Source organism: Ambystoma mexicanum, chromosome 9 (genome assembly GCF_040938575.1).
Source record: "Ambystoma mexicanum isolate Mex_15411 chromosome 9, UKY_AmexF1_1, whole genome shotgun sequence".
In the NCBI taxonomy this organism is placed as follows: Eukaryota; Metazoa; Chordata; class Amphibia; order Caudata; family Ambystomatidae; genus Ambystoma; species Ambystoma mexicanum.
This window is the reverse complement of record NC_090931.1, coordinates 904,939,714-904,964,028: the sequence shown is the minus strand read 5'-3', so window position 1 is coordinate 904,964,028 and position 24,315 is coordinate 904,939,714. Positions and strand designations below refer to the sequence as shown.

General features: G+C 45.4%; 1 protein-coding gene across 2 annotated transcripts in view; it reads right to left on the bottom strand.

Moving 5' to 3' along the window:
- The window catches only part of C9H21orf58 (chromosome 9 C21orf58 homolog), a 352,196-nt gene that overhangs the window by 36,970 nt on the left and 290,911 nt on the right, over window positions 1-24,315 (bottom strand). For both annotated transcript variants that reach the window (XM_069616036.1, XM_069616037.1), the window contains exon 7: window positions 22,596-22,822. In XM_069616036.1, the coding sequence (XP_069472137.1) occupies window positions 22,596-22,822 (227 nt within the window). The remainder of the gene's footprint in view (window positions 1-22,595; window positions 22,823-24,315) is intronic.

The following is a 24,315-nucleotide window of genomic DNA, read 5'->3' as shown; positions in this document are numbered from 1 at the left end:
CGCAAGATATTTTACTTATTGATTGCACCCCCTGCCAGCAACTCTAATTGTTACAAACCCAGGAGAAAGAATCTATATCAAAGGCCCTGGGGTTAAGTACCCCTGTGCCCTCTACAATTGATTTGACAAAGGCTTCTGTTGCTTCTAATTCTAGCAATGAATCTTATACGCCCTGTCAAGTAGGGCAGCCTTGTCAAAAAAAGAAAAAGGTCAAAGTCAAGAACATCGTAGGTGTAGGGAGTAGCGCCTCGTCCTTTACCATGATGGAGGTGGATGATGGGTCCTTTCAGGAAAGGATAGGAAGCGAAAAGGTGGTTGCACAAAATGATATTATATTTGATGCTTAAATGAACAAGATGGCTCCAAAGCAATTGAAAATTAAAGCAAAAAACGTTAAATCTACTGAAGGCAATAAGCCTACAGGTGTGCAAAGATTTATTGACAAGTTGACCTTACCTAGATCTGCAGCTTCTGTGGCGCGAGTAGCCATTGCTAATAAATACCGAAATAAAATACTCCAAAGAACGGTACAATCTCAGAAGCCGCAGTCTCAAAATACATCACTGTTTTATGAACCATTGGATTCTCTGGTTAAGATGGCGATGGGGAGAGAGACGGATGCAAACTCTAAATCGTGTAACCAAATTCAGCAAGATGTAACCAAATTCAGCAAGATAAAGTAGCTGATGCTTCGAGCATAGTTTTGCACGATCATCAGATTTTGGATGTTACTAAACCTTCGGAGTTCAAGGGTCTGAACCTGAAGCAAGATAATCACAAAGCAAATTTGGAGTCCTGGAGGGAGGAAATTGATAAATCCCGTCAGCACCTCTTTGCCCTAGGAACTAATCACTCAATTTGTCCTAAACAATTGGCCCCCTTTCCACGGAATCAAGCAGTAAACTTGGGAGCTTGTACGGATGATTCTTTTTTTTCGGGCAATGAGCCCCTTAGGAGGCTCCAACAACTGCCTATACAAGGTGCAGAACAGGAGAGTCATCCGAATAATAGTATGACACTGTTAATTCTCCAATGCCGCCATCACCCTCATCCCAGCTATGATCTAAATCGGCACTCAGTGATGAACATATTGGCGGAAATACCAGCTTTAGAAGATGTGGCCTCGGGTGATATCGATCAATTTGAATTCCTGCATGATCATGACCTCACCGTTGTCAAATTATGGATGAGATCAGCCCTGGTGAGGAACACCTTATGGCAGGCTCGCACTGAATTTTATGATTTGGGCTTTCTGTTGCTTAATCCTGCATTCTTAGAACATAAACGCAGTATCAGGGTGGGGCCAAACAACTGCCCCCTTATCTGTGGCCAATACCCAAAAGATGTGAAAATCCCAGATGGTAGACAGAATCAACGTTAGCTCCCTAATTTCAAATCAAAATGTGTTTTGGCCTCCTGGAATTTAAACACCTAACGAGTATCGAGAAAAACCTCCTTGAAGAATACGATATTGTGGCCTTGCAGGAGGTTTGGCTGTATAAGCCACCTCTTTGGGACATGCACACAGTTGCCTTAATACCTGCTATACCTCCTATCCGGGGACACCCTATGGTGGGATTATTGGTGGTGGTTAAAACCACCTCAAATTTGACACTAGAACCTTGGGTTTCCCCGAATAGTTTTCTCCAAATGGTAAGGGTGAGATCATCTGATTCCGTAATTGCAATAATTAAAGTTTACTGGAATCATGTTAGTATTTCGGATGATGCCTTTCTAAATGCGTTAGAAAATCTCTTGAATTTAACCATACTGGAACAAGCTTGCGATCATGTAATCTTGGTGGCAGATTGGAATGTTACATGTATCGTGCAGGCTACCAAACCATTGGCTTCTATTGCTGTGAAATTCAATTCAATAATGCAGGAGCGGCGTATGTATAGGCCTAATGGATCTGTAAAGGGGGAAACCCTTGCTGCCTATACCTGGCATAGAGGGAAGCAGGTGGCCCTAATTGATTATATATTTATGAATAGCAACCTTTTCAACTGTGTAAGTGAGTGTCAAGTAATCACTCAAACTTTTAGTGATCACGATATCCTTGAGGCTACTTGGTATTAGTTTAACCCATTTAAAAGATCTAATCCGTCTTTAGCCTCTGGGATGATACTAAATAACGCTAAGAACAAACTTCTTTGGACTCCTGCTTCCCTCCAAGATTTTAGTAGCGAATTGATGCTCCAGGCTAACATAGCCATGAATGGGACTGATGTAGGCTGCTCGCAATATGTGGATATCATGTGAACAATCGCAATAGAGAAAAAGTTACCTACTATGCCCACGAAAACAAATCTTAATGTTTACGACTCGTAGCTTGCAGCTCGAAAATCCCTCTATAGATCTGATAAAAGAGCTGCCTGTCTCCTTCTGGGCTTGAGTAGGTTATCATGACTAAGATCCCTTAAGTGCCAGTACAAGAATTGGTTAAAGGATAGGAAAGCACTGCTTCTTCAGCAGGATGCAGAGTCAATGTTAGAGGCTTTCACTAAAAAAAGCTCGGCTAGAGTCTGCACCCTCTTGAATAGGGCCTATGGTGGGTCGCAGATGGCGGCGCAAGTGAATATGGTCTCAGAAGAAATCTGGATCAGCTTCTATAAAACTCTGTATGCTGTGACCCCACTGGGAAGTGCCTCTACTCATCCTTGCACTTCTCCGGGGGATCAATTAAGTTTTGACTTGGGTGACCTTCTTTTCTTTATTTCAAAGCTGTCATCCTCTAGAGCTACGGGTCCTGATGGGCTATCGAATCATATGATTAAGCAAAATACTACGGCTTGTGCCCATATTTTATTGACCATCTTTGTTCAAACGGCCAGGACTGGTTTGTTACCCTCCTCTTGGAGAAAATCAATTGTTATACCGATTTACAAGATGGGCGACCGAGCCTGCCCATCGAACTTTAGACCGATTACTTTACTGGACATTCCGGGTTAGCTTTTCGGCAAAATTGTTTTGCAAGATCTGAATATATGGTTGGATGGTTCCCACCATAGAGATCCTAATCAGACTGGCATTTTGCCTGGTATGGGTACAGCTGTGAATTTGCATTCTTTGCAGGCGATAAAGGGCAGCGAACTAAATAAAGGGCAGCCAGTCTATTTAGTGTTTATTGATTTTCAGGCCGCCTTTGATTCGGTTTGTAGAGGCCTTTTATTTAGTAAGCTCACTAATGCTGCTTGCCCGCCCTACCTTCTTTATTGGATCAAAGAGTTCCATTCCCAGACCTCAATCCAGATCAGACTCTCATTAGATGACAATTTGTCAGAACCAGTGCTAACTTTTAGAGGGTTAAAGCAGGGTTGCCTATTGGCTTGTACTTTAACTTTTTTGTTTCTGATATGCCTGATGATTTTGTTGTAGTAGTCTCCGACCCCCCGAAGTTAGAAGGAGTTGCGGTCCCCTGGTTGTTTTACGCTGACAACCTGGTGTTGCTGCCGAAAACTCCCAGGGGGCTAAGTTCCCTTCTCTCACAACTTGAAATTTATGTCGAAAAGAATCTTTTGACAACTAACCAGGCTAAGTGCAAGGTAATGGTATGGGAAGTACATTGTAGAAGAACACAGAAGGCACTCTCTTGGCTCTTGCAGACTAAGAAACCTGAAGTAGTGCAAGAATATAAGTATTTAGGCGTAACTGTGAGTAACCACCCTAGTGATCTCCCTCATCCCTTTTTTAAACAAAAGGTAACGCCAATTCTTATTTATGGCTCTGAGACAAGAGGTTGCCTAGCCGAGTCCTTTTGTCAGAAGTTGGAAGCCCGCTTTTGGAGGGCTGTTTTGGGCTTGCCTCAGGGATTGCCAATGTGTTTCATCTCACACGAGATGGGTATGACTTCTTTATATGCAGCTTATTGCTGGAAGCTGATTTCGTTGTATAGGAAGTATCTTATGATTACGAATGTACTCTCTACCTTGACTGTTTTGGCTAAATGTGTGTTGGCTACTCATCATGTTAAAATGGTGAAATGGAAAGCCGGTGCTAAAAACATTCTGGAGCAAATAGGGATGTCTGAAAAAACACTGATTTCCAACCCGAATAAGGTTAAGAGAAAATTGTGGTTACAGGATTCGATCCGGACGAGGGTGAGGTGTCAGCTCCTTAGATTACTCAGGGTGCAGCCCTTCGCCCTGAAGAAATTAAATGTAGCTGAACAATATGTGATCAAATTCCCATATCCCAAACGGAGATCTTTGTATATGAGACTAAGATTCAACCTTTGGTACACTAGAGAGGTTATGTTTATCAGAAATATGTGTGATGGTAATTATTGCCGTTTCTGCTCTGATGTCACTAAAATAGAAACCTTAAGGCACTTGATTGCAGAATGCCCATTATTATTACCAACGAGAGTGAAAGTTTTTAAACACTTATTCCTCGAATATCAGATCTTGGATTTGGACACGTTCTGGGAATTGCTCTACAATATTTCCAATTGCAGAATGAATGTAGCAATGATACATTTTATGCAATCTCTTAATTTGTTGGAGCATTAGGAAAGATGCACTTTTATGTATATGTGCTATTTAGAAGTGATTCGTGCTGTTTGCAGCTTATATGTTTTTGAAAAAATATTAAGTTGCTGTTTTGTTAGATTATGATTCCTGTTGTAACTAGGAAAGAGGAATTGAAATGAATGAATTGAAGTGGATTTGTTATACTGTATTACTTGAATGTTTTAAAATTTGAAAGGCTGTTTTTCAGCTAAATCAAATAAAAAAATAAAATTAAAAACAAAGACTGCCAAAGTGCCAAATTGCATGTGAAACTTTGCACTCAAAGGATCTCATGCTGGAAGAAATATTGACATCTGCACAAAGTGTAGAGGAAAGTGCACTGCACAGAGGGAGTCGAGGCAAGCAATGGAAAAAGAAATGTTGTGAGTGAAAGAGATTAAATAGAAATAGGCAATGATAGAGGGAAGGCATAAAGGAACAGAAGATCGTGACAGAAGAAAGCACTCAAAGGAGTACCCACAAAAAAGAGTGTTTCAGATATGGAATGCAAAACTACATGGCATTCCCGGTGCTGGGAAGAGGTGCGCCAAATGCCAAAGATGTGCAAAAGCATGACAGTAAAACAAAAGTGGAGGAAAACAGCAGCGGCAATGAGAATGTTGAGCTTGGATGTCAAGAAAGCAAAGAACACAAAGGGAAGCAAACCGTATTGCGAAGCCAAAGCAGACGAGAGACCCATATAAATGATGGAGGGCTCTTGATCAGACAGTGTATGCTTAGATCAAAAGAAATGTACAAAGAATTATGGAAAGGAGTTAAAATTAAAGAGAACCAAGATCAACCCAGGGGCATATGGAGGCAAATAGAGAAAGTTTATTGGATACAAGAAAACTGGTACACAATTCAAAGACAGAAAACTGAGAGGCAAAGAGTAAGTTTCTGAAAATGAGCACTGTTAAGCCAATCTGGACTTTAAACTGGACCCAAATGCCAGGGCAAGAACAGGGAGAGAACTAGAGAGTATTTTGGAAAAACATACCAAAGTGTTCACACCTCCAGAGGGACATGAAATGGCTGTATGAAGGAAATAAAATTAAAAGAAGGCATGCTACCAGTTAAGAAAAGAGTCAGACTGGTTCCATATACAGCGAGGGAAGAGCTACAAACACTGGTAAAGAACTGGGAGCAATGAGAAGAAACTCAGAAAGGACCTGTTGAATGAAGGAATAATAGAGACGGTCGGAGCATCAGAGTGACAGAGCCCCATAATGGGCACCTTAAGGAATGGATTGAGCGAATAAAAAATGTGCATCAACCTCAGAGCATTGAACCAAGAAGGAGTAAGCAGCAACTTCCTGTTACCCAGCATCACAGTAATGAAGTTATCAATGCGAGAAGCCAGTGTTTTCGAAGCTAGAAATCACCAGCACATATCAACAAGTGGATCTGAACCATTGTTCAAACCAACTCACAGCTTTTATTATGCCCTTTGCATCATACCAGTATACCCGAATGACGGTTGGGTTCCGTTTTCCGAAGAATTATGATGCAGGCATTAGAGTGATAGAAAAGGTAAACTACTTCCAAATCGACATTCTGATTCATAGTGCATTCAAAGAAGAACACAATGCAGTTTTAAATGAGATACAGAAGATACTGAAAGAAACAGGATTTCATCTCCAAAGTAACAAGTGCGAATTCCACCAAGGAACATTTCTTGGAGTACTCTATCTTAGCCAAAGGAATGGAGCCCAAAGACAGTCTGGTGAACATCATAGAAAAAGCACCAGAACCAACATAAAAGAGCAACTACAATCGTTCATGAGCATGGCAGAATATTATGCCAAGTTCGAAGATGGATTCTTGCCAAAAACTGTGGGCCTCATTACACGGTAGGCGGTAAAAATCGGAATTTTACGGCATGGTGCCATTAGCGTGTCCGCCCTCGCAAGAGGCCGCTAATAGCGTCCCATCACGAGTACGCGGAGACAAACATAGCGCCATGCCGTAAATGACCGTTCCGCCCTGCCGCTAAATACCCCAAAAAGCCCCTTACCGGCGTCCGCAAAACCGGCGATTGCGCCTCCGCCCTCCCGCTACCCGTAAATAGCGGACACCGCCATTACCGCACACCGTTAAAAAGCGGAACCGGAAATTACGTCGTCGCACAGGAACGGGAAAGAGCACAGCGGCCATCTTCAAAAACACAATCCATTGCCATCCACTGCATCCAGGACATATATCCAGGCAACACCGACCAGGAAGCACACCGGGTAGCTCGAGGATGCCGAAGGCGCTTAAAAAAACTGCTGATCGCCAGCGCAAAGAAAAGTTCACCAATGAGGAACTAATGATGCTGACCACCACACTTGCTGCAAATGCAGGAGTGGTATTTGCGAATGATATGCGGCGGGAGGCCCTCCTGAAGAAGAAGGCCATCTGGGCCGAAGTTGCGCTAAAAGTCAGTGCGGTGGGCACCACCACCCGGAGTGTCAGGGAATGCTGCAAAAGGTGGGACGACCTCCGGGTGCGTGTGCGCAACATTCTATCTGTGAACCGAAACATGGCAATGGCCACAGGAGGTGGGGCAGAGTCCCCCTTGAAGATGAAGGAGTGGGAGGAGATATGTGCCTCCACAATAGGAGTCGAGTCGATAGAGGGGGTCGGCGATATGGAGCATGGCGTGGCCATTTCATCGGATGGAGGTGAGTGTATGCACCCAAAAATGCGCAGTGAAGGGTGAGGGGTCCCACAATCATGTGTATGAATGCCGTGGATCCAACCACAAACAGACATGCATGCATCATCACATACCCACCAACACAGGGCCAATCATGCATGAGCCAGCCAACATCCCCATTCCATGCCTCCATAATGATGACCACAAAATGCATCAAACTGCATGACGTATACATCTGCCATGATGCAGGTAGACCCATAGATGATGATTTACCCTTCTTATCACCCCTGCAGGATCACACACGGAAAATGAGGAGCCACGCACGTCAGCACCCACTCCCACACCCATGAAGAAAGCCAGGAGGGATGCCACCGGGGACCACGCATCAACCTCTAGGGGACCCAAGAGTAGTGGCCGGGACAAAGGCAGCAGGAGCAGCAGTGCCACGCAGCCAGAGGCAATGCCTGCCGCTGTTGTGGTAACCACGGGAGTGTGTCTCCCATCAATTGAAGGCAGCATGGAGGGAGTGCACTCTGCTGCCACCAGCTCTACGGGTGAGGCAGCAGCCACTGGGCCACTTTCCGATGCGGAGGAAGCACCGGTGAATGAGGATCTGAGTCAGAGCCCCATCCCCACACGCCACTTACTCTCATCCCCAATGTTTTCGCCAGGTCCGTTCAGCCACGGCGGATCGCCCGCCCACACACATGATGTGTCATGGAGCCCCCTGGAACCTACGCCTGATGCCATCGCTATTCATCCAGGCGCATCAGCCATTCCACCGGCAGACACCGTGGAACTTGACCTATCAGCCATCTACCAGAGGCAGACCGAAATGGCTGGTCTGGTAGGTCAACATGTGGTTGAGACAGGGCACCTGAGGGAGGACATTGGTGCATTCGCACGCCAGACGAGGGAGGCCATGGAGGCATGCACCAATCGCATATGCAATGAGATGGGGCAACTCAGGCAGGCCATGATCCGCATTGCGGATGCGATTGAGCACAGATGTCCACTCCCTACCCAGGAGGAAACAGGCCCAGCCTCCTCTGGGAGTTCACGGCAGACAAGCCCCCTACGCCGCTCTATGCGCAACCTCAGGCGCACAACATCTCAAACACCCGAAGAAGGAGCGGACAAATAGGGCCAACAAGGATTATCGGCCACATTTGGGGAAGGACATGTTCACGCCTTGGGACTCACGTGGGAGTGTTGTGGGGGAAGGGGGGGAGGGTGTTTGCACAGTTGGGGTTATGCACTTTCTGTACACGTTATGTTGAAAATACACTCTTCTGCAGTTGAAAAACAGGCATGGTCTCCATCATTGTGTATGTGTGAATTTCTTTGGGAGAGGGCCCTTTGTGGGCCTCCAGACGGCCACAAGGGCAACAATGCACATCTCTCCATGCATGATATTCCACCTTTGTTCCTGATGCTATTCCTGATTCCGATGCTGACGCGGATCCTGTCCCGCCATGCCATCGCCTCTTGCATGTCCGGGCTGGCCATTTCGACAATACTCATCCACATCCACATCATGCTCATCTGGTGTTTGCATGGTGCCATGGGCACATTCTATCAGATGCACATTTGGTTGTGCCTTACACATACCATGGTCATCTTCGCCTTCATTCCGGGGGTTTGTTGGCTGCCCTTGTGGTGTTTCTGGGTGCCCCGGTGGTGCTTGCTGCGCAAGTCTCGGCCTCCTCCTCCTCCTCCTACTCCTACGTCTCTTCGGTGCTGCCTGTTGTTGTTGGTGCTGCACTGCAGTCATGTACGCAGGCCCATGTCATGCTGCTGGTGTTGGGACCATCTTGCTGTGGGAGGGGGTGTGGGAAGGGGTGTGGTGTGCTCTTTAGTGCTGGCTGTCTCCATTGACTCCACCTGTGCTGGTTGTGTCCACCTGGGGCAGATGGGAACACTGCTCAGGACTCTTAACGTGTGGTTTTCGATGCTGTTATTAGCGTCATGCCGGTACATGCTTTTTGGGTCTTTGGGATGCCGGTATTGCCGTGTACGCATGGGTTGTGATTGCGTGCTATTAGCGCCATGGCGCTATTTACGGTGTGGGGGTCGCGCGCAAGCGGCCACGCCGCTATTGGTGGCGGCGTACTTTACGGGTCCGCTAATAGCGGTGGGTCCGGGTCGTGATCGGCTTGGGAAAATTCCGTTACCGGTATTCCGTTACCGGTAACGGAATTCTTAATGCCTACCGTGTAATGAGGCCCTAAATGTCTTAAGCGGTTGAGAAAAAGAGAATCATATGACTGGTCCGATCAATTCAAAGAAGCACTGAGAGTGATATCAAGAGACATTTACAAATGCACCAAACCTGAAGCCCTTCAAAGCAAATTATGAAACCAGAATAGCAATAGATGCTAGCTCATACAGACTAGGTCTGAAGCTGATGCAAACTGGAAGAGAAGGAATCTACACCGTAGTATTCCCATCAAAGCATTGACAGAAACAGAATAGTACCTCTCTGTCAGAGAGGGATGTGTGGTGGGTCGGAAGAAGGAGTCGAACATGTTGAGGACATTCTGTACTCTCGTCAATAAATATTATTTGCTAAAGGGAATACCCTAGCTATCTAAAGGAACTTAAGGTGCTCGCCAGATGTCAGGAAGTCTAATGTCCTCTGTCCTAACTAACTTTATATAACTCACCACTAAATGTAACTAAAGTAAATAGGCCAAGAGAGTGTCACTTTTTTCCCAGGTCTTCTCTTCTATTGCAATAGTCTTTTTATATACAGGTTTCTTTTTGGCTCATATAGTTCTTAGCGTAATCACCTTGGATAGTCTCTTGTATCAACTCTTGTAGTTCTTCTAAATTACTCTTGGGTCTCGTGATTTCTCTGGTCCTATCTTTGGAGTACTTTTCCTTCAAGTAGTTCCTCACAGTCTTGTCATCAGATATCTGTTCTTCCCAGTCTATTTGCTCATGCTTTCCAAAATTATGTTTGCCTTGATTCTCTTTTAGGCTTTCTTTGCCAAGGAATCTCTCTCTAAGGCTGTCTGCTCTTTTATCTTGTTCACTGATGAGTTATAGCTTGTCTTTCGTATTATGTGTTTCTTGCTTGTACTTTCTCCAGTCTTCAACTCTGAAGATATAGGGTGGTTGCCCTTCATCCCAGGGTTTTACCTCCCAGTCTCTTTTGGCTCGCCACCTGGGTTGGTCACATCTCTGTTTCATATATTGCTCACATGCCTTGTAAACTGCTTTCTTCAATGCTATCTCATTCTCAGGACAGGGACAAGTTTCTTTCTTCAAGTGGCACCGGTCTTCCCCGATCAGGCTGTTTGTTATTTGCTTTCTCTGGTTTTTACAGTTCCAATCATTCAATTTTATATTTACTCTCTCGTCCTTAGGACTAGGATGTGTTCCTTCATGCATATAATGATTGCCTGGTGGCCTCCCCCTATTCTCGTTTCTCCCTGTACCTCTCGTTATGCGGGGGAAAGTTGCAGGGCTCGGCTCTCACTTGGGTACTGGTGCTCGCCCTTCTTGCTGCTCTGATTCCTGTTCTCAGTTTTTTGTTGGGTGCCTGCCGTCTACAGACGCTGGCAATCAGAGGTTGTTCAAGCTTCTCATCTTGATAGTCTCAGTGCTGTTCCTCAGGCATCCAGCCCACCACTCTGCAAGCATGGTCACGCCACTACCAGGTACATCTTCCCTCGTTTCCTTCTCGTACCACTTCCTTTGCAGTTGCACACACCAGGCCTCCGGCGTCTAACACTGTTTTTCTCAGGATTGTCGAAAGTCATGGGCTTCACGACCTGCCTTGACTCCACTGTCACAAGGTGTGATGATGTCAGGGGGCTTCCCCTGCACATAGCACTCTCCTTATCTCTTTTTGCTCCGACTCGTCCGAGTTAAATACATGTCTCTGCTTAAAGAGACATATTCCTTTCTTTATCCACATATATTTCTTTTTAAATTGCCCTCAGCCACACATAAAGTTACCACACTACTCTTCATAGTAATCAGTCTGAACTTACTTCCTGTTGGGTAGTATTTCAGGGGTACAACAGCCCAATTGATTGCTAGAGCTTCGAGTTCCACCATGGCATAGGATAGCTCTCAGAGAAAAGCTTCCTGCTGGTATATAGAATTGAATGTTAAACCCTGTCATGCTCTTGAGAGAGTACAGCGTCAAAGCCTACATTTGATGCATCCGTTTGTAAAAGGAATTCTTTGTTAAGATTGAGCCTTTAAGGTCAGGTTCCTGACATAGGAGGCTTTTCAGGCCTTCGGAGTGTGGTTGGTCCTGTCTACTCCAAGCTAATTTCTGGGGTTGCACATTTTTTAGTTTGTCTGTTTGATTAGTGGCCAGGGTGGAGTAGTTGGGGATAAACCTCCTGTAATATCCGGTTGGACCCATGAAGGCTTAAAGATCACGTTTGGTTTCAGGGGGTGGTGTTTATTGCACCGCCTTAACTTTCTCAGGTTTGAGATTGGATTAGTCCATTCCCCACAAAGTAACTGAGATATTCTGCAGACTGTACCAAGTGACATTTTTCGAGGATTTTCTCTTACACCAGCTTTCCTAAGAGCCCAGGTAATTGTGTAAAGATGGTGTTGTAATAAATCCGGAATAGGACACAGAGTCATTATGATGATTGCTAAAGACTTTTAGTAAAGTAAAAGAAAGGTTGGAGAAAGACCTTTCTTGCCCTACCATGATGAGGGAGTTTTCCATGCCTCAACAAAACTAAATGATGTCAGTGTCGGAATGTCCAAAATCCTATCCTTACCCTCAAAAGCTAAACTCAAAGAAATGTGTAAAGGGATACAGTCTTTCAGCTTGCCATCTGTAGCTTTTCCAATGTTGCAACACAAAGTTACGAAAAGGGTGTACAAACAAGCAAATGGACTGAATTCCAAATTCCTCAGGAGGGGGATTTCTCTTCAACCTGAGTTTCTCAGCTTCTTCCCAGCTTAAAGTCACAGTTCTTTTCCCAGCATATGTTATAAACCAATCCATGGGGTATGGCTTCCTTCCCCTGGATTCCACACACTCACAGGGTTCTTTTCTACTGTGTGCTTTCCACACTTTATTCACCTTTCCAACCTAAGAGGTATGTTCCCTTCCCTTTGGTTTCTGATTTACCATAGGCCTGCCTGGTATACTTTCCTGCCAGGACTTTTCAATGTTTGCTGTATTTAGGTGTTTGTCCCAGACTTGCAATTGCCCTGCCTGGTTTACTCTCCTGCCAGGATTTTAAAATGTTCACTGTATTTGGGTGTGGGTCCCAGTCTCACAATCACACTGCCTGGTTTACTCTGCTGCCAGGTCTTTACAACATTCAGTTCCAAGGGGCATGAGACGTCCCTTGAACCTTCACCTTTAATGTGCCTGGGATATTCTCTTGCCAGGACTTTACAATGTTCTCTGTATTTGGGTGCGGGTACCAGACTCGAAATCACACTGCCTGGTTTACTCTCCTGCCAGGTCTTTCACAATCTTCATAACCATTAAGGTCACAAAGGGGTATTCTTCTTCCCCAACTACCTCTTTCTTTTAGTTCTTTACTGTTATTTACTTCTGTGCGCTTGTTGTTTAACTTCCCCAATCACTGGGATTATTCAGAACATGTAGTATGCAAGCAGTGCGATTCTGTTCCCCACGTTCAGTAAGTAATATGTTCCCAGAGCACAACCTGATGCTCCAACCCTCCATCGTGGGCTCACTGGTGTTGTGATGGCTTCCCCGCTCTCTGTCGGGTCCTTCTTCGAATTCAGCCTTGCAGCAGAAGAGTGTTTGCCTGATGCTCCAGCTTCCCTTGCCGATGTGAAGCTTCTCGTCTGCCTCTTGTCCCATTTCAGCATCTCCAGTGCCCTCAGAGATGCGTCTCTTGGCCAGCATCTGCCTTCCCTTTTCTCTGTGCCGTAGCTCCGCCTCTCTTGCTTCTCGTTGTGGTGCGAGGGACTCTACCCTGCAGCAGAAGAGTGTTTGCCTAACGCTCCGGCTTCCTTTGCCAGTGCAAAGATTCTCCACTGCTTCTGTGCCATGGCTCCACCTCACTCTCCGGGTTTCCAATCTGAGTTAGGGAGATTTCTCTGCTCTCATTTGGCATCTCCATGCTCAAATGCCCTGTTAACAGCTTTGCTGCTCTCTGCTTCTCGATTCACATCTGGTGAAGTGAATCTCCTTCCATCTTGACGCTTCCTGCTTTTAAACATTGCACCACCTCCTGGACTCCACAAACAACTAGAGCGCATCTCCAGTTCCATGCTTTGAATTGCTCCCATGCTCTTCCTCATCTCGGTGTCCTTACAAAAGATGTTCAAAAGAGTTCTACTATTGGTGTAAGGTGGTTGAACTGGGTATATACCACAATAGGACATACAGATATGGGAGTTTGGGTGGGTGTCATGTTCTGAGTGTAAAGGGGGATGTCTATGAGATTTCCGATTAGTCATCATGTTCTAATGCAACATTACAGTATGCCATAAGGGTCTTCGGTATTGAGGGGTGGGGGGTCATCAGGTTCTAGGGGAAACAGGGAATATCTTCTCTCATCTGGCAAAGCCACTCCAGGCCCACGACGGTCATCTCACCCATGTGGTCCTCCCTTCGATAGCCACCACAAGGGTCAGGATCAGGCAGCTTCTGCCTTTTCCCGTGAAAGCAGTGATGACATTGGCAGATTCATCACAGTGTAAATTCTTGGGCCAGCCGTTACTATGGACCACAATGTCGTTCAAATAGGCTCAACAGAAAGCAGTGTATGGTCTCAATACTCCTTCATGAGTCGTTGAAAATGGCAGGAGTTCAGTGCAGTCCAAAGGGTAAGATTTGAACTGGAAAAGGCCTTGTGTTGTTAAAAAGGCAGTCTTCTCCCTTTTTGCCGCATTTAAAGGAACATGCCAATATCCTTTTATTAAATGGAGAGTAGAAATGTACTTGGCCTTCCCTAGCGTCTCAATAAAATCATCAATGCAAGGCATTGGATAATTGTCTCAGATGGAAATTGAGTTCAGCTTCCTGAAGTCTATCCAGAATCGCCATGAGCTATCAGGTTTGGAAACTAGGACAATAGGGGAGGACCAAGGACATTCAGAGGGCTTGATAATATCCACCTTGCGGATCTCTTCTGCCTCCTGTTCAATGATTTTTCTGCTGGCCTCATGGATCCTATAAGGCTTTAGATTTACAGTTTTCCCTGGTGGTGTGTAGATGTAATAAAAGAAATTCACGACTCTCCTGGGTTGTTCCGAAAACACTGGGTAATTGAGCCAGGAAGTCGTCCAGATTTTCTTGGTGCTATAGTGGCAATTTGGGTGAAATCAACTGAGTCTCAATTTCAGGGTCAACAACATAGTGACCGTAGTTGTTTCACTGGGGTCTACTTTCCATTGCTTCAGTAAGTTAACACGATAGACATGGGGTTTATGACTTCCATCATGTTGAGAGATCAGATAGTTCAGGGGACTTTTTTCCTAGTTCATTTTATGGTCTGTGCCACTTGGAAATCTTATTATCAGATGCTGGGTGAAGTACTAAAATGAATTGCCCGTTGGAAAAGGACTGGGTCATATGATGTTTATTATATGTTGCAGTTTGTTGCTCTTGAGCTTGACCTAGATGTCTTTTTATAATCTCCCTTACTGCTGCAATATGTGTTTTCAATTTTTAAGCTGTTTGAGTAATAGATAAGATGGCCTCCTCGCTCTCTTCCCAGGTTTCCTTTCACATATCCAAAACATCCTGAGGTTCCCTCCCAGAGGGTAACTCAAAGAGGTAATATCCAAGGTAAGTCTGAGGGGTCTTTCGGACTACGAATAGGGCCCAGGTTATCATTATATCCCAATTATTTCCATTGATTTACACCAGCTTCTGTAAGATTATCTTTAGAGTCTGGGTGATTAGCTCTACTAAACCATCTGTCTGGGGGTCGTACACCGATGTTCAGAGTATTTTGATCTTAAGCAACTCCTTTACCTCTTTCATTAGGCGGGACATAAAAGTGGTACCTTGATCCATAAGGACCTCCTTGGGAAACAAAACCCTGGACCAAAAGGATAGCAGATGTTTCAATATCTGTTGGCTAGGGTTGTTGCGAAGTGTAAACGCCTCTGGATATCGGGTGGCATAGTCCACAATTACCAGAATATAACGGTTTCCCAATGTAGAGGTTTCCAGTGGACCTACTATATCCATTGTTATCCTAGAGAAAGGAACCTTAATAATCGGTAGGAGTTGTAGGGGTGCTATTGGGAGCCTGCTGAGCTTTAAAACACCCTAGGGGAGAGAGCGAGCGGGATCCCACTGGTGGTGATGCACCCCTTCTTGGCATAGAACATTCCCTGATAGTGGATACCGTACATTTTCCCTATTCCCAAATTCCCAATACTTTAGTTGGCAACATGGGTTTGAATTTGTGCAATGACTTGAAACTTCCTTTTGGACTGGCTGGTGTGGTGTCTGACCCTCAGTATGAAGGGGTCTTACTTGGAGTGAGGAGAGGCTGGAGTGGACCACTTCCTTTCAGAGGGAGAGATAAAGAGGCAGTCCACGTTGCGCCACAAGAGGGAAGCCCAGGCAACCAGAAAGGATGGGACGCACCTCCTGGGAGGTGTTGCAGTAGCATGACTGCAGCTGCCCGAGAAGCAGAGAGGCGGCATAGAGAGATGCAAACCCAGGGTCATGTGTGAGGTGTGACAAAGAAAGTGACAAGCGCTGCCTGCTACACAATGCTTGTAAGAGACCAACAAGGATGTGGCCCTGTGGCAAAACTCCCCGACTCTCCCGACGAGCACCGACCGAGGAACAGAGGTAGGCAGTGGCTCCAGGGAACCGAGAGCAGGGAGGACCAGCCCAACAACACCACATAGTGGGGAAGAAGAAATAAAACCCAAAAGCGGGGTGAGAGACGAGAGACCCCAAAAGGCAGTGAAAGAAACCAGGCCTCAAGACAGGGCGTAAGAGACATTTATTAGACTGATTTGAACAATACAGGAGAGAAAAGCTGGGAAAATCAATCAGACCCCTGGCTTACCATATATACAGGGTGAGAAGCCTCTATTGGACAAAACATACAATGCAGAGGGCCAGGAGCCAACCACCAGTCACTTGCTTAGGGCCTAATGCCAAGCATATTTGTGTTCCACAGCTCTGCTTTTAGATCATCTGTTTACCGAACTTGCTTTGCTGAACTTGACCTTGCTGCGGTCCAATGTCCTAGAATTCTGCTCTGGATTACTGATGTTCCTGTTACCGACTAGTATTATTTTGGTTTAACCATGCCTCAGCTCTTTAGTATTATTATTATTCTTTCTTTGCATTTCGGAGTGGTAATCTGACTTAGTCCCTCACTGCACTGCTGCTCAATCCTTTTTCCTTTTTAGGGGAGCTTTTGCCTGTAACCTGTCTGGTAATCGTGGTTGTTCTTGGACTGGGTAGAGGGGATTAAGGTTCTGAGTGTACCAATATTGCCATATAGCCATTGTACTCTTCTCTTTCAGCTTGGGGAGATGCTAGACGGTAATGCCCTCACTTACCATTCAGCTTGGTACCCCTCTGTGACATTTCTTATGATTTGTATTTGTATTTTATTGAATTTATATAGCCCTTTAATCCAAAGTGCTTTACATGAGAACAAGCAAAATACAACAAGCATAAGATGGCAATTGAATCACAACTTGAAAACAGTATAAAGAACAATTTACAATATTTCAGAGATGAGGAGGGAGTAGGGAGGGGCAGAGGTGTGTGAGGGAATGGTAGGTGTTAGTGGAGGTAAGAGCAGGAGTAAGAGGGAATGCAAGAATGTGTGAGGAAGAAGAGAGGAAAGAGTAGGACTAGATGACAGCAGGGGGTGGGGAGGAAGAAGGTAGAGAGGATGGAGAGGGTAAGGAAGAGCAGAAGTAGGAGGTGAGGAATGAGGGGGAGGGAGAAGAACGAGAGGAAACAAAGGGTGCTAGGGAGGTGAGTGAAAAAGATAAGATTTTAGAGAAGAGCGAAAGGAAGGGTAGGAGGGGGAAGAGCGGATGTGAAGGGGAAGGCGGTTCCAGTGGAAGGGAGCAAGGAGTTGGAAAGAGCGGGACCGGGAGGGGGCGCAGGGAGGTGGAGGAGGAGAGAGTAGAAAAAGATTAGCAGAGCATACATAGTACATACGTAGCGATACGTAGTAGCGTATTGCTACGAGTAGCGATACGTAGTAGTGTTAGTGGCTGGGTAGGTCTGTTGAGCCTCACTCCAAGGACCCCTGCAACTTGAAATTTGACACCTCCTCTGCCTGAGACCTGCTCATCCTGTTCCCTGGTTCCTGCTGCATGTGTCCATAATGGTTCACATGGCTATTAGAAAATACAGGGAAAAGCATGGCAGCCAATCTGGCTGCCCATACAAACTATGTTCCGCTCCTCAACTTCCTTGCCAAAATGAAGGGGCCAACTTTTGCATTGGACACATGCATAATTCTAAATTGATAACCTTGCATTTTCACTGCTTTCTTGGAGAGATTTTCTGCCTTTTTAAAGAATGGGTGGAAAAGATCAGCCCGTAGGTAAGTGTGGCTTCCACTATCACCCATCAAAAGGGGATGGCAGGGATCTCCATGTGATGGCAGTACAGCCGGAAGAGCTCCATTAACATGGGGCACCACATTGCTGTCATGTCTATTTATGTCTATGTCATAGTACCAGACCGAACCACTATGCACTAGAATCTATTGCTTCACTGGCTTTACTTGTGTCAAATGGGATAACTCTACAGTACATATCTGTTATTTACCTTCTGTTGACCCTTTTCTTGTTGGTCATCTGAGTGGTACTTTCCACCCTTCTTGATGAAGCATTATTTTGGGGGGGAAATGACTACAAATTATGGGAAATACATGTAAAATCCTGCAGTTACTCTTTCACATAGGGTGCATCCTCTGGTGCCATTGGCAAGATTCCTTTTTGTATGGACCCTTTGTTTTTAGATCACATGCCACAGATATTGAAAGGTATTCTGAAAAATACAAGGCTCTTTAACTTCAACATTAGACAATACTTTTACAAGATACATATCGTCCATTCAAATGCTCTATCTAATGTGGATTCAATTGTTGTCACTATGTACTACTATATCATCTTGAAAATATGCCTACTTTTCATCATCTCGTATCAGAAGGTGCATACTCGTTGGAAAACGGAATAAGCAGATGAAAGGCCTAACGGCATCTGACAAAACCTTTACACACCTTCAAGCATTATGAATGCTGTTAGAATCCAGCAATCTAGGCCTAAGGGTCCCTAATGACATACCATGCTCTAATATGGTCAGTAATCTGACACTGTCAAGAGGGGATGGGGACTACTCTCAGCATGGCGTGGGAGTCCTACCAGGGTGGAAGCCAGAGTCATTGCTCTGCCAGAGGCAGAAGTTGGCAGTTGGGCGGGCCTTCCTTAAGTGCTGTATGTATCTCAGCAGTACCATTGTGTATTACCCATTCCTCCTGACAATAATGCTGGGCAGTTTCTTTCTTTTCCTTTCAGACAACATAAAGATGCAGCCAAAGACTGGGAAGACTGCACGCAAGACAGCAACCCACCAGAGCCGTCCATCAGACAACTCCACTTATCAGACTGCTGTGGCCTGAGAAGCGATAGAACCACTGAAAGATTTGACAGAAAGCCTACATAGCCTCCAGGGACACCATGAAACACTCGCCAACACCAGCATATGCTGCGCTCTAACAGCTGCGCCGGACCGGCGTAAGACAAACCATCACAGACTTGCTGTGGAGCAGCTTCCTAATAGATACCAAGACTGTTGTTTACTTACCATGGATTTTGTCACAACGCAGCCCCCATAACACAAATTGGACCACTCTCCGAAGCAGGCTGCCATTTTCCCAGTTTGGGGAGCCCAGGTGGAAGAAAGGGGCAGGGCTTAGCCACTTTTTTATACGCTTTCATACTTGTGACACCTCCCAGGTGGGGAAGTCAGGCCAAGATTGGCTGGGGCAAGAAATCCAATGGGAGAAGGAGGGGGAGCATTATAAGGGGGAGGTGAATTAGGAAGGTGTGAGTTCTTCAGGTGAGGATAGACGAGGAGGAGTTGGCAGGTCAAGAGACCAGAAGGAGGAAGGACTTTGGATTGGAGTAGGGAGGCATTTTGGCGAATAATGTGAGGTATAAGTTGGTGAGAGCAAGTGGTAGTATGTTGTGAGTGTCTGTGTAAGCTGGGTGACTGAGTGTTAAAGAAAGTGTAGAGAGTGAGTGAAAGGCGAATGAGGAAATGAAAGCAGGAGTGAATGAGTAGAAGAATGGGTGGAATAGTAGTGTAGTGTAGTGTATAGGGGAGAGTAGTATTGAAGTGAAGAGGGGAGAGGAGTAGAGGACTTGAAGGGGAGAGTGGCAGGAAAGCGTAAGGGAGAATAACATAGGAGGGCAGAGGTAGGGGAAAGAAGGAGGGAGAGACAGAGACCCCAGAGTGGCAGAAGGAGGAAGAACTAGGAGTGGTGGAATTGGAAAAAGGAGAGTTGCAAGAGGAGGTGAGAAGAGCAGTGATTTCTGTGCCTTCCTTGGCCTGGTAAATTACTGTAGATGATACATCCCAAATTCCCGAGAGAAAGACAGACCCTTAACCGACAAGTTGGTCAAGGGACACCCTAATATCATCTGATGGAAGCCACAGGACCAAGAAGCCTTTGACAACCTAAATGACGCTCTTTGTAAAAGCCCTCTATTGTTGCCTTCTTTAGTGGCTAATTTACTGTTCTATGCGACACAGTTATGCAGTTTACCTTACCTTCAACAGGACCGCGAAGCAGCCTACAAAGCAAAGTCCCATTGCTCTATGCAACACAGACATTCAGTTTACCTTCAATAGAACCGCAGAGCAGTAAACACAGCAAAGTTGCAATCACCATGCTCTGCATGCCACAGACTGCGATACTCGGTTACCTCCAACGGGGCCACCAGCCAGTCTGCTCCCTGGATTGCCATGCTGAATCTGTTATTTACCTTCATTTCAAGAGAGCTGCACACTGCTCCAGCATGCACTGAACTCTGCTCTGTCGCTGCCCACACCCCTGACCCGCCCACTGGCACAATATCTGACCTCATCCTTGCTGTGCCTCTCCACCTCAGCTATGCAGCCTCCTCCTAAACAGAGCCACCATGTAAAGTGAGAAAGCACTCGCTCCTGCGACCCTCTCACGTTTCAATGGTGGCCATCTTATGTTGGCCAGGAGCTTCCCTTTGATGAAAGGCTACTCAACCACATGTGGCTTTTCATCAGAGTGAAGCCTTATTTAAGCCCAAAAATGCATTTAGCACCCCAAGTGTGATGATATGTTACTAATAGTGTTAATGGCCAGTGTGGGGGGCATACACGGCCAGTAACATCCATCAGCACTCATTGAGCCCTTTGCCTTTCTTGTGCCTGCCATCTCAGGCTAGCGGACCCTTACCAACCTTGTACATCCTGTGCACCTGCCATTAATGCTTTAATGCTATGAGACAGGCCACATTGCTTCTGCAAATTTGACCATTCCTGGAATTCCCTCAACCTATCTTCCACATTGTGTTCCTCAACATGTCACATTTCACTACATACACGCACTCACCCACATTCACACTTTCCATACATACCACATCCCACACAAAGCCATAATGATGCTCGCGGTTTGGTCCAATCAGTGCTTGGGCCATGTATCTCAGAGCAGTGTGCTCAGTCTATAGTCTCTACTAGGCGTACCCTTTGAAACTGTACAGGTAATTGCCTCTGCCAGAATTTACCCTCAGTTTTGCTCACAACTATTACCAATATATTTCACTTAGTGGGCACTCCATATCATTGTTTTAGCAATGTGCTCAATCTATTTGTTGTTCTTATACATGATCATCAACTTCAGCCACCATCAACAGCCACAAGCAACTAGAGGAGTAATTACTGGATGCCTGAACGTATGTGCTGGGTTGCAAAACAGACACTGATGGTTGAATCTTTCCCTTTCCTATCCCCAGAGCCCTTCCCTGCAGCCCCCTCTGCCTAGTGTAGCATTGTCTGGTGTCTGTTGGCTGGAGTGCTTACCTTCTAAGAGATTACATGTTCAACTGTTATGAACTGAAGTAGGTGTCGTCTCAAAGGGGCTCTGTCATCAAAATGGTGTACGGTGGTTACTCTAATTTGAGTATCGCTTTGTCCTCCTCTAGTCCCATTTAGTAGTATTCTCAGTTGTGTATAAACCTGCAGGCGTGAGCTGGGGTGCATGTCTTTTTGATAGTGAATTATCCATCACATTTTGTCTGGAATGGTTGACTGGTGGTGAATCCATCATACAGGAGAGAACTAAAGTCCCCCCACACTTTTCCAGGGTGAACGTGCCACAGACTAATTTTAGGGTGGCAAGGAGCAGTTGTAGAGAAGTGAGGCCTCTACTGTGAGTGTAAATGATTTGGGGTTCGTTCACAGACAGAAAGAGGGGACACCAGTTGTGAATACACTGTGCTTTCCTTTCAAGCCCTATAGGCTGGATAGGGCAGTGGCAGCAATATAAGAAACATTGAAGTTGCCATCAGACTAGGACATCTAGTCTACCACTTCCCTGGCTTTTGTATGATATGATATGGCATTTATAACGCACCTATACACAAGTGTTTCAAGGCACGAATCGCCAAGACCTGTACTCCGTGTCGATCTCAATCTTTAAATCTGTTACCGGTCGTACCACCAAACTACTGGCGGGCGACAGCTCTGTGTTTGCCACCAAAAGAAAATCTTTCCAATAGTAGTACTCTCTTCTCCCCACTACACTACCTACTTCCCCATCTTATCCCATGGCCTCTAAACTCCATGATAATTTCTGTTGAATCACTTCCCATACCTTCAGGCTGTGATGCTTGATGAGACTATTGAGTGCTGAGTGAGGAGCACAAACATGCCGGCCTGGCCAAATTCCACCTGTACTATCAAGCACAGATTGTGTTGCTCTTTGTGTGACCTGTGTTATATTGCAGGCATAAGTGGCAGTTTAGCTAGATGTGTGTGTGTGTGGCACCAGTCCATATGTGTAATGATCACAGCCTGGCCCTATATATAGGTCTGGCAGTATACTTCTGTGTACATTGCCTGATATGTGTATTTACATGTGCATTTCATGTCTACTCGTATGGAGACTCATGAAATGCACATTCATACCCATGTGTGCTTCATCAGCAGTGTACTTCTATTAGCATTGCATCATCAGTTGGGTACTTGCAAGTGCATTGCTGGCAATGTAGGCATGTGTGCCTCATCATCAGTTCATTCATATGTGATTGCTTTCAGCATTGCCCATATTTTGTCCTGCTAGTGTACTCACCCATGCAGTGCCTGCATGGTGGGTCGTCCTATACTGTCTGCATTACTAGCAGTGGAGGTATGTGTGACCCAGTAGCAGTGTACTTGAATTCACATGCCTTAAGTGGAGCCCCCTGTGTATAACATACAGCATACTCACGTGTGCATTGCTGGAACTGTGGCTGTGGGTCCAGTCATGTGGTGTACTGCAGGGGGAAATCCTCCTGCCTGTCCCATCATTTGAGGCCACATGGGGTATCCACCAAATGAGGGCATTGGACCAGGGCCCTGTGGGGCCCCAGGAGGGGTGTAGTGATGGTGATGGTGAACGGATGAAGGTCGTGGTTTCTCAGCCCTCACTACCACCGGAGCTGCATACTGAGAGTCCTAGGAGAGAGGATAGAAGCATCAGATTGTGTGTTTAGTATCTTCTTGAATAATTGCCTTCTGTTAATACTTCAATGTTGTGTTTTTTTCTAATTTGAAATAAATAAATAAAATTACACCAAAAAAAAGAAGCAGATTTCTGTGTTGGAGACTTGCGCTGCTCATTTGCCCCTGGTGCATAGGCCAGGCCTATCACTATGTAGGAGGGAGATTATTATTGCCCAGGATTGACCCACTTATTTCACAGGAAGGTGTGACTATAAAGGAGATCCCCAACCTCAGTATTGGAACAGCATATTTATGGAAATACTGTTCCAATTATTGCTCATTGCTCCAACAAGTGTGGTCTCCATGGCATTCATTTTAAGGATGGATGTCAAGGAAACACAGACAAGGTACTGAACAGGAAAGGAAACATTGCCCTCGGGAAGGGCCCCATTGGCATAAATCCCATGCAGAAAGGGCCCCGTTACACAATAGGCAGAGCTCAGTTATTGCACAGGAATAGTCCTTGTACCAGACACCATATGAGGGATCCCCAGGACTGCACAGGTGCCCCTACTCTTATACGGTAAAACATGGTCCCTATTACTGCACCGGCAGAGTCCATTTGGTGCAGTGTGGGAGTCTACTACTGCACTTTATGGGCCCATAATCCCGACAACAGATCTGCCTTTCCTGTGCCGTTAATGTCCCATTCCTGCTCTATTGAGACACTTTTAATGCCAGGATTTCTTACTGGTAATCTGCATTATATAGAGTCGTAGTCTCCCTTTTCCCAGTCCTTACGCGATGATAAGCGCAGCTCCAGAAACAGGTCTTTACTGCCACCTCTTAAATAAAAAAGAAGAGGCAGAGGCGATGTGTGTCCAGCCTCTTCTGTTTCTACAACCTTAAATCCCTCCTCTTCCAGGTATACAAGCCTGCCTCGTTCCTTCATGGTCCGAATTATACACATGCCATATATTCCACAGGTCGCAGAGGAAAGCAATCAAGGACTGTGACCAAGAAGATTAGGACTCAGAATGAATGAAGATTACTGTTAAGTAATCCAAACACTGCCCACTCATCTGTCTTTGCCATCACAATCCATATGAATGGCAATGTACCAAGCTGTTCCTCAGAATATTACCATAGAGTATAATCAGCACGAGCGTACCAAAACAGTATATTATATTGTATTTTTATTTTCATATTCATTTTATATTTATTAAGTGCTGTATGCCAAATCACTGTACAAATATCACATTGCAGTACAATAAAATGATTACAGTGCGATGAAATCAGCTACAGAAAATGGACTTTAAGAGCAGAGCGGAAAGATGACTAGGGAGATATAGAATGTAAAATGAGAGGTAGTGCATTCCAGTGTAATGGAGCAAGGAGAAAGAACGAAAATGAGACTGAGCACAAGGAGTATGTGGGACAGTTAAGATAAAGAGAGACTGAAAGCGCAAGAGATCATATGCATGTCGTAACATCAAACTGATGCC